Source organism: Mauremys mutica, chromosome 6 (genome assembly GCF_020497125.1).
Source record: "Mauremys mutica isolate MM-2020 ecotype Southern chromosome 6, ASM2049712v1, whole genome shotgun sequence".
In the NCBI taxonomy this organism is placed as follows: Eukaryota; Metazoa; Chordata; order Testudines; family Geoemydidae; genus Mauremys; species Mauremys mutica.
Window position 1 is genome coordinate 84,445,902 of NC_059077.1, and position 20,140 is coordinate 84,466,041.

Below are 20,140 nucleotides of genomic sequence, written 5' to 3' on the forward strand. Positions count from 1 at the left end.
TTGGACAAAATTTAGGTTTAATAAAATCTGCAGTAGTTTGAATACAGACTCCACTGTTAAGACAGTGACATTTGTACTGTTATTTCTAGAGTGCAAAATTATACTGTAAGTTAAGAAAAGAAGTGTAGATCATTCTTGCAGCATCATAAGCTTTGCAGTCAGGAAAAAATGACCTTAAAGATCAAATTAGCAAAAAGTAGAAATTGAGAAGTTTTTTTTCTTTCCCAGTTTTTTGTATTTTGGAATAATCGTGGGTCATATATTCACACTCACAACATTTCTGACAACAACTCTGACTGCATCCTGCAAAAAGTCAGAATGTGCAGTCCTCTGGTTGGTGTGAATAGCAACTAAACTATGAAAAATGGGCCTCTTGACAAATGCAGCACTGTCCTGGGAGCTGGTGGCCAGTAAGAAATATCGAGATGGGGGGAGTTGTGACAGGCAGCAGGTTCGGTGCTGGGGGAGTGCTGACCTGACCTGATTGTGTCCAACAGTGAGAGCAGTTCTGCTTCAGTGCAAAGCCATTCAAAAGGAAGCTGCTTAGGCAACAACAGATGGTACAGCAAGCAGCTGGTAGGGAATACTTGAAAGAAACTGTACCCTGTTTCATAATATGTTCATTCCTTTCATTTTTCTATATGTTAGTTTTGCTGTCTCCTAAAAATACCCTTTTTGAAATTGTATCCCCTAAAACATTCTGCATGAAAATCCTGTTCTGCGTAGATTTTCTACTCCTTCAAAACATCTATTCAAATATATGGTATTTTGTGGACAGGTCTCTGAGAGTACAGATGAAAAGACTTAAAAATGCTGCTTTTAACCACACAGGAAAACAATTACATATTCAGGGAAAGGGCACTGAGAGGTTAAACGAAAAGTTGGGTCTAGAGGAAATCTGACTGCTGTGGGACAACACACAGCAATAGGTTTTTAACCTATTATCCAACAGAAGCTCTTAGTCAAGTTAAAACAATTATATTCAGCTGTATTAAAATCATTAGGCCAAACAATGAAGCCATTACTCATTCTCTACTCAGGCAAAACTCCTATTAACTTCTCTGAGAATGTAGATTCACTACGGACCTCAAGATTTGGCCTGTTATTTCTAACACGTGAACATTTTCTTAAAATGTTACAATTAAGGATTCCGGGGGAATTACTTCAGCTGGTCTGGTGTAAATTGGCATAGCTCCATGAAGTCAATGGAGCTATGACAGTTTACACTAGCTGACGATCTGCCCCCAATTTCCAGTAAACATTGCAGACTAGAATCCTTTATTTCTCTATAAAATTCTTCCAGTCTGGGCAGCAGTTAGTTTAGGCTTCCCCATCCAACCCGTGTGTCTAAGCTCTGACCTGAAGGGACTATCTCTTTGGGAAAGAGGATAGTTCACTCTTCATGTCCATTCATTCCTCAGTCTCTTTGTTGAGATACTCAACAAGGATGTCAATTGTGATGGTGGTTTTTATAATATGGACACCTGCCCACTAGGAAATGGACTGAGACCACCAACTCATTTCACATAAGCTACCAAACAGCTGGCAGATGGTAAACAACTTTTGGTCACTATTGTTCCTGGTTGGATTAGAAACGGTGACCCAGAGGTGAACAGCTCCATATCCTGTTACCAAGGACGTGTCCCTACTTGATAAATACTTACTGAATATTACATTTAAGTGGAAAATCTAAATAACACCAAAAAAAGCAATTGACACTTGTAAATTCCTTTGTGGTGTTTGCAGTCTCATATAACATTTTTGGCAGTTTCTTGTATGTTTTTCCTGCCATTTTTTAATTTCCCATCATAGAGATGCATCAAGCTAGGAGAGTCTTAAAAGAATATCAGAAACACTTAGAACATTTTGGTTTATTTTCTCTAAATATGTTTTTTAAAAAATCACTCATCTGTAATGATATAAATCTACTTATGTAGAATCTAAGCTTTTATTTTTTAAAAAACTTTCTAGCCCTTGAAGTTGCAAAGAAACCTTTCCAAACATGAATGGAAGCAACTGATGTTGAGCTGTTTTCTTGAATCTGCACACAGCCCCAGTTGCTGCTTTGAACTTTGTCAAGTTGCATCAGGATAAAAACTGACCTGAGTCTTGTCAGTTTTCACTGTTGCTATTCATAACTATGTGTACATTGGTGAAATTTGTAACAGTAGCACTGGAGTAGTAAACAACGATCCCTGTCATCTGAGGGGGATATAACCTTCTGTAACTCTAACTTATATCACAGGTAGGGCCCTTCCAAATTCACAGTCCATTTTGGCCAATTTCACGGTCATAGGATTTTAAAAATAATACATTTTAATATTTCAGATATTTAAATGTGAATTTTCACACTGTTGTAACTGTAGGGGTCCTGACCCAAAAGGGGGTTGGGACAAGGTTATTGTTTGAGGGTCACAGTATTGCCACCCTTACTTCCGTGCTGCTGCCCATGGCAGCGCTGCCTTCAGAGCTGGGTGGCCAGAGAGCAGTGGCTGCTGGCCAAGAGCCTAGCTCTGAAGGCAGCACTGCCTCCAGCAGCAGCGCAGAAGTAAGGATGGCATGTTATGATATTGCCACCCTTACTTCTCCGCTGCCTTCAGAGCTGGCCCAAGGCCAACAGCTGCCATTCTCTGGCCACCCAGCTCTGAGGGCATCCGCACGAAGTAAGGGTGGCATGATATGGTATCGCCATCCTTACTTCTGCGCTGCTGCCCCTGGGCACTGCCTTCAGAGCTGGGCGCATGGTCGGCAGCCACTGCTCTTCAGCCACCCAGCTCTGAAGGCAGTGCAGAACGGTGGGAATACTGTGACCCCCCCCCAAAAAAAAACCTTGCAACCCCCCCCGGCAACCCTCTTTTGGGTTGGGATCCCCAGTTTGAGAAATGCTGGTGAAATCTGTATTGTGTAGGGTGAAAGTACACAAAAGACCAGATTTCACGGGAGAGACCAGATTTCACAGTCCGTGACATGTTTTTCATGGCCATGAATTTGGTAGGGCCCCTAATCCTAGTACAGGGAATAAAGAATAGTCTTTTGCAGCATTCCTGCATGCTGCACATTTTATTGCACGATAAAAGAAGAAAAATTGAATCTTTTGCCAAAAAATGGAGCAAAATGAAGCCACCTGAATCCTTCAGTCTGGAAAGGAACCTGACTGAGAGCTGAAAGAAGTGGTTACATGACTTCCAGATTTTCCTGGAAGCAAGTAGCATTGAAGAGAAATTGGAGGGGATGAAATATCCATACTGCTGTACATAGCATTGGAAATCTACAGTGCATACTACAGGGAACATGAAGAGGACTGCAAAGTGCTAGACAAAGCCAGTCCAACATTTGAATGCATTCTTGATTGTCACCTGGAGAAAGCTTATTTTCTTTATAAGAACCTGGATGCCGGGTGAGTCTTCTGACCACTATGATAAGCTAAGTTATGTGAATAGTAACAAGTAGACTATTTAGAGACCAAATGAGTGTAATATAATTGATAACCAGGTTCAAAGCAAGATAACTGTGACAAATGGACTTGAATTTGCAAAGAACAGTAAATATTGAAAGGGATCATGATATCTGTTCTTCCCAAATTAAAGTGTTAGCAAGCAGTGAAAGAAATGGAGTGCATCTAAATAGTAGAATACAGAGGTAAATATATAGCAGAGACCAGAATTGTTATCAATAAACTTAACGCAAAGCATGCTAAGGGAGAAGAGCAGCCTGCAAATGATCAGACAAATGTGTAAACTGTCTACAGAGCAGAATGCAAAAGATGTTCTTGAATAATTTGATGGGGTGCTTAAGAGAGATGTAAAAGGTAAAATATAATACATTTATATGGGTCTCAGTGAGTTCCCAAAAATTCATGTACCATGTAAAATCCCATTAGCATGGTGAGATAAAAGTAAATTCTGAATATGACTGAATGGTAAAATCAGATGTTACTTAGGAAATTCATACACCAAAATCAGTCTCAATAAATATCTTATAGCAGACATATTTTCAAGGGCACTTCTAAATAGTGGAAGCAGAAAGCTGCTAAATAAACATGACTGAACTACTAACTGTTTCTGAAATAATATTTGATGAGCCTCAAACAAGATACACAAAAATGACTTACACGTACATCAACTTATAAAAGTAATTCTAGATGGATACCTGACAAAAAAAAAAAAGCCCACACATCTCCAAGTATGAAATTTTTTGGGATTGTTGTGATGAAATTGCTACAAGTGATAGGATTCCATAGAAATAACTTTGTGTCATAATGTGACACCATATGAGGTCAGAAAAGTTAAACATAGTATACAGTGCTCACCTGCATACTGAGATGTGAAAGAATAGAGCACTGGATGTCTTATTCTGGCCAGGCATGAATGTTGCCATTCTTCTTATCATTAGCAGAGTTTCCCATGCCCTTTCGAGGCAGCCTCATCAATGAAATGCAAAGCCCTCAGATCACGGTCAAAACTGGTCAGAGGGCATTCGTCAGTGATGTGTGACATTGTCTGTCTTTGGCCACAGCTGCATGTGGGATCCTCTCTTTGGCCTCAGGTATGAAGGCTGGTTGAGCATTGACCCTGGCCCATTTTAATTGATTCAGAAGAGCCCATGGGCAGAGTGGCAAATCAGATCAGTTATAAGAAATGGTTTCTGACATCGGCTGCAGACCATTCTTCATGCCACATCAACAAGCATGTTTTTGGGTGGTCAAAGAACCTCTGTTTATAGTGGTAGGCTTGTTTGCCCTGATCTTCTCAATGAGTCTGGCTGTAGCATTCTCATGGCAGATGTATGTGGAGGAATGATGGGAGCCACAGTACTGGTGTGGATCAGATATCCCCATTATGATGAACATGGTTGAGTGTAGTTGTGTGTCAGCCAACTTGACATGAGACAAATGAAGCCAGACCAGAGCACAGTATTCTGCTGCAGAGTAACAGTGGGCTGAACTGGATGATCGGCTAGTTTGAGCATTTGTTCCCCATGAAGTGCCGGCCTGTTTGCTTAGAAAGTTGTTACATGTCCTCACTTTAGCTGCAGTTTTCCTCAGGTGGTTTAGAGATGTGAGAGATTTATCTAGGCTTACTCTGAAGTAGACTTGGTGGGATTCGTGTTACAAGTGATGTATATTGAGAAAGATAATCAGTTCTTGGTCTGCTCTGGAGTTGTAAAGATGGAACACACTCCAAACTGTGTTGTCACACTTGATTGTAAATACCACTGAGACTACAATATTCTGCTATCTTAATCAAGTCAACATTCTGGGCATCTGCAAGTTCTGGAAAAGATCATGCTTGTATATCTAAGCAAATGTCATCTGAATATGTTAACTTGCAGGACTGGGTGAGCAAAAGGTCATTTGTGTACAGGTTGAAAAACATTGGTGCCAGCACAGAGCCTTGGGTGGACTGTTGGTATGTCTTTTCCACGTGCTAACTCCGTCTCCCATGTGCACTCCTTCTGTTGCAGAGGAGGAGGTCAACAATGCTGACTACCCATGCTGGGAGTGCTCTTGGCAATAGGACTAAGAGCCTCATGTGCCAGACTGTGTCATATGCTGCCATGGGTCCAAAACTATAGCTCCCATTTTCAGGTTTTTCTGAAAACCATTTTCAATTAATATTGTCAAAATTAGCACTTGATTGCAGGTGCTCCGACCTCTCCAAAAGCCTGCTTGTCATTGAAGATAGAGTATTCAAGTGTAGTGATATGCAATAAGTACAAGCAAAAGAACCACTGACACTACATGATATCCCTGATTGCCATTAGTCTGAGGTTGGCACAGATCTGTTTGAATTAAATGGGAAAGATTATCTTGTATTTTTTTTACAATTGAACTGTTGCACAATACATCAAGTGACACTGTAATGACACTACAGATCACAGATTGATCCACCACGGTATTCTGGTTAATAGCTGATAATAGCCCACAATTCATAAGTGACTCAATACAGCAAAGCTTTCTGATAGATTAGTATAGGTACGCCACATCAAGCCCTTATTTTGCACAATCAAATGGGTGAGCAGAAAAGATAGTTCAAATAGTAAACAACTGGATTTTAATAAAACTCTGATAAATTCACTGCTGCAGAATCCTACCTCAGCACATCATCATGATGCAGCGGTGACCCTGGCCATCTGACTGCTGTGGTAGCGGGGCATATTCCCTGGTAGGTCTAACCATGCTACAAAGGTGTCGGACTATCCAATCCAAGGAGGGGATTGCTCTCTCAGAGGAAAGAATTTTTTCCTTCTCCTTAGAGGTTGAAGGCTAGCTAAGCTTGAGGAGGTATGTATGCCTGCCCGCCTGGCTTAAAGTTAATGGCTAAAACAACATGAGTAAATGGGTCTTAGTTCCCTGCCTCTCATCAAACTGTTCTTCGGTGGTGGAGTGGAAATTGAGCAAGGAGAGTTTGCTAAAAATGTCAGGTGCTAGGCCAACATGGAAAAGAACAACCCTCGCTGTGTGTACTTACAATTGTAGGTCACTGGCGAGGGAGGAAACATTAAACCATCTGATGATGGAGAAGAAAAGGATAAGATGCGATATCCTTGGTATCTGTGAAACCCGACGAAAGAAGGTGTTGGAAGTCAACTGGAAGGATGGAAGCGCTGTGAGGCTCGGAAATTCAAATGAAGCTTACTTGCCATACCATTAGCATTAGCATTACTAGGATCACCAGCTCAGAAATTTGTGGGCAGGACAAAGATTTTAGTGTCCAAACTTCTTCATAAACCAGACTACCCTGAAGTAGTTACAAAAGAACAATACACAACAGAAGAAATAACTCAACAAACATGCCAGTTGCCACCTTTGTGAGTGGGAGCGAATACTGGATTTCAAACAGAAAATGGCTGACAATCTGCCATGGTAACAACTTATACCATCTGCACCCTGAATGTCAGTCCTAGAGAAGGAACAAAAACATCTAAACAATACCATGGAGGACATTGACTCTCTGTATCTTGTGGACATCCAGAATACGTCTGACAGTGCCCATGTTTGGACAAAAAATAACATATGGTCACCCAATCTCTGATAGTGGAAAAGATGATGAGCACCAATAATAAACTTCAGGTGATGGATACATCTCATATGCCCAACAAGCCACTAGAGAAGGAACTGTTTTGAGAACAAGAAGTGTCTGATCAGAAAGCCATTAAGGTTCAGAAACAGTAGTTATTGACAGCTGCCAGTAAGAGGCAGGATAATCCTCTCATCAGTCAGAGGAGTTCCTCTCCCCAACTTCCACTCTAGAGGTTTCTGTTTGAATGCTAATTGAAAGTATTAGTTTGTGCTGATCTTTTTAATTGATATGTTGTATTTGCATTTGATTAATAATAAAAAAGAAAAATGTCATTGGAGATGATGGATACTGCCTCCTGTCAGGTGATAGCTATATACTTGTGTAATCCCAAAACATGCTATACAACAGAGGGCAGGTAGATAAAGATCGTTCTGTCTTACCAGTAAGCTTCAGTGCACATAGTTATTACAAAACTGGATCACTTTCACCCTGCTGCTGCTTGGAAAAGTCCTGAGCATCACCAAGACTATGTATGGGGAGGACTCAAACAGAGATTAGGTGGGGGTAGCATCCCCTGAGCAGTAATCAGAAAGTTGAGCAAAGGGTAGAGTAGTACATTCCTCGACTTCAACAGATAGGAGGCTGGGAGAGGTACGGTAATGGACACACTTCCTTCTTACTCTCACAGCAGCCTGAGTGTAGAAAGTTGCGAGAAGGGGAAACAGTGGGGGTGGGGGGGAGGAGGAAGTGCTCTTCCTTCCTTCCAGCCAGAAAAGGTTGGGGAGTGGGTAAAGGGGGATAGAGAGCTGCTGGAAATTGTCCAGAGATAACATGCTGGTACAAATCCCAACACCTACCTTTTTCTCCACAACTGGATAGGATATTGACTTCTTACCTGGGCAGTAGGGCACCCTTCCATCTTTTGTAATGGCCTTCAGTAGTCCTCTGACTCGTAAGCCTTTGGTAAAATTTGGAGCAGGTATGTGTATGGAGGTGCATGGGGTAGGCAAGAATGAGTAAAAGACTGATGGGTTAAATTAGAAAAAAAGTATGTAGTGTGTATATGTGTATTTAGATTTTATATATGTATAGAGAGAGATTGATTTTGAGAGAAGATAGGAGCCACAGGAAAAAAAGGGAGGAGGTAGAAAACAGATTGAAGGGTTGCAGAGAGAAGGAAAAGAACAGATCCTGGAAAGGATGAACCACAAACTTTTACAGGGAAAAAAAAAAGAAAAAAAGGAAAAGTGAAGTTGGGAAGGGAAAAGAAGGTATAACAAAAGAGATGTAATGAGCTGAACTTTTTAAAATGTATTAAACAGAGAGTAGACAAATTGGTACAGTAGACAAGTGTTCTGTTCTTTGAACTTGCAAGGGCATAGCATTTTGTGGGTGTGGCCACACAGCTATTTTTCAGTCCAGTTACTTAGGTTTAGTTCTCAGGCCAGAATGTATCATGGATATATTTTTTCAATCCCTGTTTTTATTATAAAGTAGTTGCCTGCACTATTTAGGTCATAACTGGTATTGCAGACTTGCTCTTGGCATTGCCCAGACAGTAAATGAGAGCACTCTATAACACGTAAGAAGAGATAGGAAAGGAAGCCTTGCCTTTACATGTCTTTTTGAATGTGAAGATGTACCGGACTGGAACAATCTCTCTCTTTTTTAGTGTGGGGGTGTGGAGACATATACTTAGATTCTTGGTGTCATGTGCTATGTTAGGTGGAATAGATTTAAAAATAGATGGCAAACCAGCATCATTAGTCCATAATGATCTAAAAATGAAGATGTATAGTACTGAAAACGAAAAATGTGAAATTTTCTTTATGTATAGGGAACATTACAACTTCAGGGCATGATTTTCAGAAGTGACTATTGGTTTTGGGTTCCTCAGTTTTTGTGTCCAAATGGAGACATTGTCAAGTGGCATGATTCTAAGAGAACAAGTACTCAACACTTTCTGAAAAAACGAAGCCCCATTTAGGTGCATCAAGCTGAGCACCCAACAACAGAGGCATGCAAAAACAATAGTCACTTTTGAAAATATTGGCCTCTGTGTCCAAATTCTGTCCTTTATACATGCAGTTAGATATCCATATGCAAAAATTCAATGGTATATTTTGTTTACAGAGATCTTCTTTGGGAGAGACTTATATTAGATAATTTAAAGTCATTTACAGTACAGTTGGATGAAAAGTAACTACAAAAAAGTATCCTTACTTTAAAAATAAATAAATCCCCAGAATATGTCCAATACTGTAATGGTACTCATTTGAAATGGGGTCCTACATGACTTTCTGAAAGAGAAATATTTAATGCTCTCGAACAATAAGGTGGACAGCAAATTAATGAGCAGTGCTTTTGGCTGTCACTCATTCTGTGATTTCTGTGTCAAAGTTTGTAGCAGAAGAGAGGCTTGTTAATAAAATTACTTTATCCAAAGGGAATTCCAATTTCTAGTAACAGGTTCCAGAGTGCTTTCAATGAGTACTGATGTAATGCATATAAATACTTGAGGCTACTTATGAGACAGGTATAACTAAGACAATGAAGTGTAAGCTAGTGTTACTGAAATGAATGTATGAATTGAATTGCATAATCATTTTGAGACTATTAGTAAGTCAGGGGAAGACTGGCAATTAGAAATTGCCAACATGAAAACAAATATAGGACGGTAGTTAGAATGAAAAGAGTTCGGTACTGCTGTGTTGTACTGTGTTTGGGAAACGTATGTCAGTATTTTGAGCTATATAATAAGGCAGAACGGAATTTAGTTTTATGTAAGGTTCTTCATAGTTAAGGTATTATAAAGCACTTTACAAAGTGATGACTGAGGTACTGGGAGGGTGGCTCCAGGGCTTGGTAATAAGATACAGTGCCTTTCACCTCTAGGTCACTCGTTCAAATCTGCCTCAGGTTAAAGAAGACTAAAACTTGTTACCACCTGACAGCTGTTCATTGGTCTCAGAAAAAAGTTGATGGTCTTAGTCCAGTTTTTAGTGGACTAGTGTCCACATCACAATTAGCACTTTTTACAGTCTCCCAAGAAAGGCAAAGGATTTACACTTGATCTGGCTCTCACTGAAGTCAGTAGAGAACTTCCATTTACTTCAACAGAAGCATAATCAGGCCCTTAATGAGCATGGAAACTGAATTACTCTGTACTAATACGGATGATCTTTCAAGGTCACTGTGAGAGAAGCTTGCATGGTACTTCCTGTTCTGTAGCAGTCCTGTGCATGAATAGATGACTTCAGTCTTCTTGGGGAATGCCAGTCTAGCACTTCTCACAAGAACTGATATTTAATTTTAAAATTATTTTGAAGTGTGGTGGAGAGGAAGATCCTGGGAGTGTATGCAAATACAGAAGTCATCCAACATTCAGCACTAGCTTTCTCACACATTCTTGAGCATTAAAAACTGATTTATTAAGGAATGTTGGTGAGGACACTGCTTTTATTACCCCGGATTTTTGCAAAGGGATGTGGTTGGTGTCTTATTTCCACACAGCCACCCAGAATCTGATGACACCTGTAAGAGAGTAGTACACATACTGTAATATAGTATCATCACTGGCTATGAGCCCAAGTACTGATTTGTAATTTAAATCTTTCTTCTAGCCTGGAGGCAGTAATGCTACCAGCTCAGCTCTACAGTCACTTAAATCATAAGGAATCATGTAATACAGGACTAGAATGCCATCAGGTGGCTCAAATATCAAAAACCATGAACATGACCCTCAAGGATTTTATCAAAACATCAAACCAGAAATTTCCTTACTTTCTTTGCTCTCTTCCATTTAAGATATTTCTACATGCAACATTGTTTACAAATAAAATTAGATGGATTGTTATTATAGGCCATTGACTTAGGCACATCTTAGTAGAGATTTGACTAAAAAGTATTCTTGTTTCCCACATAAAAATGCATTACATAAAAGGAAAAAAGACAACAAAAAAGACCATCATTTTGATGACGAACAGGATTTTCCACAATGCCTGTTATTCAGAAGGAATTTTCTGACACATGCAGTATATATTTATATTTGTTAAATATATGTAAGGAATGACCCACAACAGAGTGTGCATGTTTTGTGAGGTATTGGAATATCATTGAGTACATAATAAGACTGAGAGCTTCAGGTAGAGATTAATGGCATTATTTTTTAATGGTGTCTGCCTTCCAAGAGTCATTTCGGCACTAGTTATGGATACTTGCAAGACAAGGGCAGAGCACATGAGGCTGTAGCAGTTGTAAAGATGATGATTACTCAGCTGATTATGGAGTCTTTAAATTCTTAAAATGAATAAAAGCAAATAGTGGATAGAAAATATTTCTTATTTTTGCCTCTTCTTCCTCTCTTCATTGTACGTATTGAAAGGCGACTGATGTAACTATTTGCTTCCAATCTATATATATGTTATTGCATATCTATCTTTGGTGGTCAGTCAGATTGTTCCTTTTAAATATAATTTATAAATAGGTTTGTATGTGTTTTACATCATTTAAAATGCTTTAAAAATAGTCTGATAAACCATGTTTTAATCCTATTGAGGTAAGTGAAATAGCAAATGGAACTAGGAAAAAATTAATAAATGGTGTGATGTCTGTTTAACAAGAATGCTGCTGCACATTCCATTTTCAACATATTGGGGAATATGCCCATTTTCTTGAACTGTTTTGTTATTCCTATAGTGAATGTAAAAGAAAAAATAGCTTCTCTCCTGTCGACTGACTGGTGTGATGTAATTCTGATTAGCTAAATCTGCCTTCTTCATTGAGGTTAATATAGTTTGACAGCACCTCGATTAGGAAGCAATAATTTCTGTTGATAGTAAACAGTTGGTCACTTTCAGCAGAGATGGGGAATGTCTTTTGTCTTACATTAGATTTGAGCTGTTGGCTAAAATGGAGTTAAATTCCAGTGATTCCAAAAGTAAAGTGATGTATTCAGGAGTGGAATGGCAGAGCATGTTGTAGTGGTAGTAAATAGTTATGCTATGGTAGCACCCAAAGGCCCTAATTAGATTGGGGCATCATTGTGGTGGGTGCTGTGGAAACCTAGAGAAGAGGCATTTTCAGTCCTGAATGGATTGCATCTAAAGGATTTTGGAAAGGAGTGCAGAGACTGACTTTTGTTGTAAGAACTATAGATTATCACACATAAAAAGTGTGTCATTAGCACCTATGCAAGCTGAGTCAAACTTTGTTAGAATGACACAGAGCATTGTCCTATGGAGACAGAAGTGAGGGTTAATCATTAACCTTATCAGGAAAGCAGTAAGATTTTATTAACAGCTGCCATAAGTGCAATTCCGTACCTTTAAGAAATCGATGTATGTGATAAATAGCTTTTCAATCTAGATCAATAACTTGATTTGGATTACACAGTTTGATTTGTGTTTGCATTTAATTTTGTTTCACTTAATGTAAAAAACTCAAAAAGGAGAAATAGCAAGTACATTTCATGGATAGAATTCCATATACACAGTTTTGTGTTATTTGATTTCATTTGTGATAAATGAAAATTCCCAGTGAAACAATGTGCTGTGCTCTAGTAACTGGGGTGTTAACAGTAAAGTGTCTGATGCTAATGTTGATTGTGATCTGGTATCTATTACAACATGTGGAGGTGGTAATGCCATATATGATAGGTGGAGAAAAGGAACCAAGAACTTTGTGCAAACAGTTATTTACTTCTCCAAAGACTGTTTACTTCCTGGAATGTGAAACCAAGTAAACTCCTTGACAGAAGGAAGCTGAGGTATCTTTATTTACAGAAGGCTAGATTCTGGTACCCTTACTTACACTGGGTAACACTTTTCTCCACAAGTGGTCCCATTGATGTCAGTCAGACTACCTGAGGAATAAAGTTCTATCCAACATGAAATTAATATTAATGGTTTCTTTAGCTGAATGCTCTGGTGCTGTCAGTGGGGAGACTACCTTCACCCATTTCCCACGTTTGCTTAGTTCTCGCTGGCAAGGAAGGTTGAATATGACTTCCTCTAGAGCCCTTCAGTATTACACTCCTTCCCCTTTTTCTCTTGTCTGCCATCTCTTGATATGGAGTAGGCTATACAGCCCATGTGTGCTTAGGACCAAACTTAGTCCACAAATTCTGATCCACTGCATGGCAGCACATTGTGTGGCTATTAGATGACTAGGGTGGATTGCTCAAATTTAGGTGATTATTTCTGTTGCCCTCAAACTGCACCTCATTATGTGAACCTAACTTAGCAATATTTTTAAATTTTTCTGAAAGGCAGAAAGAAGTACTCATGCTTATTTACTCTTCCCTTCTCCCTCCCTTTTTACGGAAGAGAAACATTTTGCCTTCTGCCATTGCCAAATCATTTAGAAGAGTGTAAATTGAAGCCATTTATCTTGAAATGTGCTATTGGAGCAGACTGTTTATACAAGTGTAAGAAATTGTAGCATAGAAATATTTGGTCTGGTCTGTAAGGAAAAGGTTTCTCAATTTTTTTTTAAATTTCTACTTCTGGAATATTGATTATACTGTAGAAAAAGCATGTGTCTAACAGCCTCTAATTTATGCATCACTCTTTTAGTGTAGTCCAGACAGTGGGGTTGTTTTTTTAATGAAGAAAACTTTTTTGTTACATTGTTGGCAAAATGAATTTAATATTAGCTTTAAAATTACTTCAGCTCAGAACTGACTACCACATACTCCGTAGTTGTGGTGAAGTTTATTGGTGACCTGTGAGCTCCTATAATGTGAATTTAAAGTAAATTATTGGCTAATACAAAGCTGTAAATATTTGTCTGTCAGTTGGTGGACGAGTGAGTCGGGAGTTAAATTACACACGCCAGAAGATTGGAGAAGAGGCCATGTTTAATCCCCAGCTCATGATTCAGACACCACAAGAAGATGGTGCTAATGTACTAACAACAGAAGCACTCAGACAGCACCTTGACTCTGCACTTCAAGCCAGCAGAGTACACGTTTATATGTACAACAGGTAAGGTGGGGAAGCAAAGGCATTTCTGATCTTATGTGGATCTAACATGTAGATATACACTTATTCTCTGCTTTACATGCATTTTTGAAAGGCTAGCAATTCAGAACACCTTTCATTGGCACTGCATTTTGATTTGTATTTGATTGTCAGGACTTAGATATTTGAAAGTTTTATAACAGTGAGAGATTGGATCTCAATTAATAAAGCAAAGATAAGAAGCATTGGATCAGAGCCTGAAACCTTTACTCACACGAGTAGTCCTGCAGTATCAGACCTATTGCTTGGTAAAGTAGTGGTGACTCTGCACCACAGAACCTGCATGTGGTGTTAGCACCTCACTGGTGGGATTTAGAGCAGTAAGAAGCCCTTCACGTTGGAGATGCCCTCACTCACTGCCACCTGAAGGAAACAAGTAATGACTGTGGACACTAGTGCAGATGACATTCCAAGACTTTGGGAACAGGGGCTATACGAATAGATGGGGAATGTAGTCCTGTTTGATTATTTGGTGTAGACACAAGGATGCCAAACTTGGGTTTCTCAGTCTCTGTACAGGTGCTTAATGTATCTGAGGTCTGCTTAATTAAATTATCTATCTAAAATTAAGCATAGTAATAGGAATAAATGTGTCTAGTAATAAGGATGACCTTTAACAATAAGTATCCACTGTTGACCCTGGGCTAGATAGTAGAGTTAGGTACCCCGCTGAGGCTCAGTTCCTGCCAGGGTTACCTCTTGGTTGGGGAAGTATCTGATACACGCTTATCTATCAGAGCGGGTGCCCAGCATGGGTAGAGCCATGGTCCTGCTTACGCCCTGTCCCTTCCTGCCCACTTGTTTCTAGGGGAGTATCTCCAGGATAGCTCCTGTACTTTTCCTGAGTGCTAGAAGCTGAGATGATGATAGTTGTAACACAGCCAAACTGGGAGGTAGACTCTTAACTCCTCCTACTCTCCAGCACAGATGAGTTAGGGCTAGGATTGTTCTAGCCTTCTGAGCTTGATTCTGTCCCTCCTGCCTGCACCCTCTTTAGTCACATTAATTAGTGCCTTACGCTATAAGTAGTCCCACTTACAGGAGCCAGATCCTGCCACCTTCATTCACATTGAATAACACATTGCTCCAAGAGTAGCTCCATTGTTTTTAATTACTTTTATACCATGCCTACTTGCCATGCCTAACACAAACTCTGCTGGTGTAGATGCACCAAAAGAGGCCTTTGCACTGTGAGATGTGGGGTGCTAACTCCAAATGAGACCTCCCTTTCTCGGTACTTACCACCTAGAAGTGAGGCATCTACATATGTGAATTGCAATTTTAAATGTGTGTTGTGTTTATATAATGCATTCTTTTGATTGTGGAAGAAATTTTTGTTCTTTATATTTTTTACAGACAATGGAAATTGGAACATTTATGTTTTAAATCAGGAGAACTTATCACAGAAGCAGGGTACATGGACCAGGTAGATATACCATGAGTTTGGTTTCTATACATTTTACTTCCCCACTCTTCGTAATAACTTCCACTTGTGCACTTTGATATGTTTGAGCCTAAATGTATGTGCTTTTTTCTCTTCTAACTTTGACAGATTATAGAATATCTTTATCCTTGTTTAATCATCACACCTTTGGACTGCTTCTGGGAGGGGGCAAAGTTACAGGCAGGGACTGCCTATCTATTGTAAGTGAACTGTTTTATTTTTTAATCTGTGGGGGTTTTTTAAATTGTAAAACTGTGCATGTTTTCACATTCCATTCCCATTGTTTATTTAGATGCTGGTTTAATCAAGAAATAAAAACATTAGTGATGAGTCAGAAAATGTATATGGATTTCATTTTTTTAATTGAACAAAAAGAGCTCCACAAAGTTTTTTTTTCCTTTTTCCTCAGAAGCTGAATTGTAGGCATCAAATTAATCTTCATTTATTTTTACCATTACATTAACATGCAAAAGAAAATGCAGCCTTTTATGACCTTTTAAAGTTGTTTGCTTTTTTGGAAATAAACTTTGTTTTTGCCCTTGAAAACCACAAAGGCATTGATTGCTTGAGAATTCAGTTTAGCTTAGCTGTGGATAAATGTACGTGGATAATTGTCAGGAGTAAAATCTCAAGTCTTCCTAAGGAGTAAAAAGCTAATCCTTTGTTTATTAGATCATTAAAGAAACAAAAATAGTATCTTTTATGAGAGGTTTTCCACAGCATACTATTGTGATATTATATGCACTCAGTCCTTCAAAGAGTTAATTGTTAATCTGTGCAGACATTTTTGGTTAATTATGCAAGAGTTAGCATTTGAGTTATTGTTTCTGCCCTGGTTTGCATGTGTCTGTAAAGCAATTTGCAATGGCCATCTCCTAACCTTTAGTGTACAGTCTTAGATGGGGAAATAAGGGGTTTTGTGTTTTCTGGTTGGGAGATTTGGAATAATGACTTAAGCCTGGTTAAGCAGATACAGTGTGGTTTGAACCACAAAATAAGGCTGCCAAAAGCCTTTCTGGTCTATCAACATCACAAATTCAAAAGTGGGGGGTAGGACAAGTGGCAGGGATAGTGGTGATGGCTGTGGCAGCAGGGAGTTTGCTTGCTGATTGCCAAGCTGTCAGAGAATTGGAAGGAGCACAGTAGTATTAGAGGTAATAAAGATCAGATATTTTGATTGATTACATTTGAAAAACATTTATTAGACTAAACGAGTGGTAATCTGACACTGTGTGAAATTCTTTCTCCCCTCTGTCCCCATCACTCCCCTTTGGCGGTATTGCTTTGAAGCAGAAGTTGGCTGCCTTTGGAGGTGGGGGGCAAGGTGGCTATGTGAGTATATTTACCGTAGTGAACATGCAAATATTCCCTTTATTAGAAAAAAGATAAGGCTGATCTTTATCTATGGGGCTTTTAAATAAGGTTGCATCAGGACTACATGAAGACAATATATAAACAAATCCAATTAAAATATACATTTCATTTGATAAAATAGGTTCCAAAAGTGGATTACAGCTCAAAATAGCTAAAATAGCATTCTAGTCTTTGTACAAATACAGATTTGAAAACTAAAGGCTTTTCTTCAATGTATTTTCCATCTTTCTACCCCTAATTTCTTTTACAGAGGGAAACCTCCTTTGCAGTGGATAAACTTTGACCCCTTAGAATTCTTGGAAGAGTTAAAAAAAATAAACTATCAAGTAGAGAGCTGGGAGGAGATGCTGAATAAAGCAGAGGTTGGTCATGGTTATATGGATCGACCTTGCCTGAATCCTACTGATCCTGATTGTCCAGTCACAGCCCCCAACAAAAATTCAACCAAAGTAAGCTTGCTTATCATCTGTGGACTATTTCAGGGAAGTGGGTGTATGTGAGAAGGGAAGGGAAAGGGGTGTAATTTTTTAAAAGCAACACAAGTCTCATATTTCCAAGCAATCTTTATTATTTGATTCCTGTTATATGGACTTAATCACGAGCTGCTAACTTTCTTCAGTCTCTGAGGCAATACTGTGACTCAGAGTCAGATTATGGCTCTTCAGCCATGGACGTGATGGGAGATGGTACCACAGTGACACACTGTCCCATCTGGAACACCAGTCGTCATTTGCCTCAGGCAGGCAGAGTGACTCCCGGAATGCAGGAGGAGTGCAGCTGCTGCTACACACTGACATGGTGTACCATGCTGGGCCAGTTTTGCTGACCTGTGCAGAGGGTTGGCAAGTCCTTGGCCCCAACTTCACCTGCCCCCTCCAACCCACTGTGAACTCTGGTGATGCCAGAGTTGTATAGTCACTGAGCTTGATTTTACTTTTAGTTGCTGGTAAATCAAGAGTAGCCAAACTGAAGTCAGTGGGGTTACATAAAAGTAAAATCAACATACAAGTAGGAGAATCAGGTCTGTTGCACTTTTGGCATATAAGAAGTATGATTATGCCTGGTCCCACTGTAGAAGCACGTGGGGGGAGGAAGGGCCTTGTGTTTTCTACCCAGTAGAATACTGGTGCAAGGCTTGACTCAAGCCAGTCCTTAGTGTTTTTTTGTCCTTTCACAACCCACTCTCTCATCACACAAACATATTAACATGCAAAAGCTCACGAAAAGAAATAAAATTGTAATAAAGAATGAGATTCACATGTTGAGTCTCACTTGGAATTGAATGTGCTTGAAGATCTCTTCCACCTCACTGAAGTTAATGGGAGTCAGTTGGCCAATCCAAGTCATTTCCAGGGTTTCAGTGAGAGTTTTGCGAGTAAGAAACTTCAGGAACAGACTGCACATTTACATGACAAATCATATTCTTAATGCTATTTTGAATTTGCATATTCAGGATGCATATTCCAAATAGTATATTTACATGGGCAGAGAAAATGAATTATCTAGAGAAGTGTTAGCAAGGAGTGCTTGCTTGTGGATTTTGTAGTAGATTCATGGAGCACATTCATGTACTAAGTATTAGGATTACAAGTGAGAACTTCCTGTCATAAAAATATAGTTAATCTGTATTTTACACAGTGTAAAAATAAATACAACCAACCAAACAAAAACATTATGGTTTAAGCTTTGAAGTCTCATGAAGAAATATTTGGCTAGCTCCAGCTCTTTGCTGGAAGTTAATCATGAAGGCTGTTCTGTTTGATAAGCACATTTTTAGCATTTGACTTCTATTTTATTTTATTCCAGTGTACTAGGTGTTGATGTCAAATATGATTTGTTTGCCAAGTCACACAGCTGGATGACTTATCAATAATTTTATTTTAGCCTCTTGATGTGGCCCTTGTTTTGAGTGGTGGATGCTACGGACTGTCAAAAAAGTACATGCACTGGCAGGAGGAGTTGATTGTAGGTGGGACAGTCAAGAATGGTACTGGAAAACTTGTCAGGTAAACACACAGAGTTTTAAAGTAAATTCTTTAGCTTTACACTGTTAGGAGTTTAAAAAAAAAAGTACAAAACCAATTGCCTCCTAAAATCAGTGAATGTTGCAAAACTGTCATACAAAAGAGAGAAGCAAACTGCATGCTGAGGTCACTGCTGCCTGCTTCTGACCCAACAGACATAAACATATTCCTCGGATGGAAGGCTTTTTCTGGTGATTTAGGCCCAGATCCACAAAGGGACTTACATTGTGATGCTAAGTGTTACAATGTCTAACTTTTAGGTTCCTAAAAAATTCCCAAGAACATAGGTGCCTAAGTTCAGGCTTCAGGGAGGTGCGTATCTCTGCTTGAAATCCATGAACCTGGAGAAGATAGCCACTCCTCCACCAAACTTGCATGCAGTATCCAATCCAGTAGCCATAGAGGCTGCCTAGATCTACACAAAACATCCAAAGGATAGGGTAAGGAAGAGGAGGCAGATCTCCCTTATAACCATTAACTCATTGGTTAGTGTACTCACCCAGGATGTGGGCAGGGGTGAGCTGGAGCCGGTTCGCACCGGTTCGCACGAACCCGTTGTTAAATTTAGAAGCGGTTTTAGAACCGCTTGTTAACTAGCTTCCCTGCGAGGGAAGCTTTGATGGGCTCTGCCTGGGAAGCCTGTAATTCCTTCTCCCGGCCGCCGGGGGGCGCTGCGCTGTGCTGCGGGAGCCATGTGAGCTGCCTCCTGGCCCTGTTGCTGCTCCTGCTCTTTGGACCTCTGGCCCTGGGGCTCCTGCTGCTGCCTGGTGAGTCCCCGGCTGCGTCCTGCTGCTCCCAGCCCCCCCTCCCCCCGTGTGAGTATCTGCGCCCCTCCCCCGCCTTCCCTGCCCCCAGCCACCCCCTGCCTGCAGCCAGCTCCTGCCCCACCCCCTGCCCCCAGCCAGACCCAGCCCACAGCCGCCCTCTGCCCCACCCCTGCCCACAGCCACCTGCCCACAGCCACCCTCTGCCCCCAGCCAGCCCCTGCCCCCAGCCAGCCCCTGCCCACAGCCGCCCTCTGCCCGCAGCCAGCCCTTGCCACAGCCACCCTCTGCCCGCAGCCAGCCTCTGCCTGCAGCCCCTGCCACAGCCACCCCCTGCCTGCAGCCAGCCTCTGCCCACAGCCGCCCGCAGCCACCCCCTGCCCACAGCCACCCGCAGCCCGCCCGTCTGCATCACCTGCCCACAGCCAGCCCGTGTCACTCCCTGCCTCCAGCTAGCCCTGCCCCACGCCCCTATCTGCAGCCAGCCCCA

At 40.5% G+C, this 20,140-nt stretch overlaps 1 protein-coding gene across 1 annotated transcript in view; it reads left to right on the plus strand.

The window, feature by feature from the left end:
- PTCH1 (patched 1) overlaps window positions 1–20,140 on the plus strand; it is a 76,537-nt gene that overhangs the window by 12,678 nt on the left and 43,719 nt on the right. Inside the window, exons 2-6 of the mRNA XM_045022375.1 lie at window positions 13,819–14,008; window positions 15,401–15,470; window positions 15,597–15,688; window positions 17,113–17,311; window positions 18,747–18,868. Coding sequence (XP_044878310.1) covers window positions 13,878–14,008; window positions 15,401–15,470; window positions 15,597–15,688; window positions 17,113–17,311; window positions 18,747–18,868 — 614 coding nt within the window. The 5' untranslated portion in view covers window positions 13,819–13,877. The remainder of the gene's footprint in view (window positions 1–13,818; window positions 14,009–15,400; window positions 15,471–15,596; window positions 15,689–17,112; window positions 17,312–18,746; window positions 18,869–20,140) is intronic.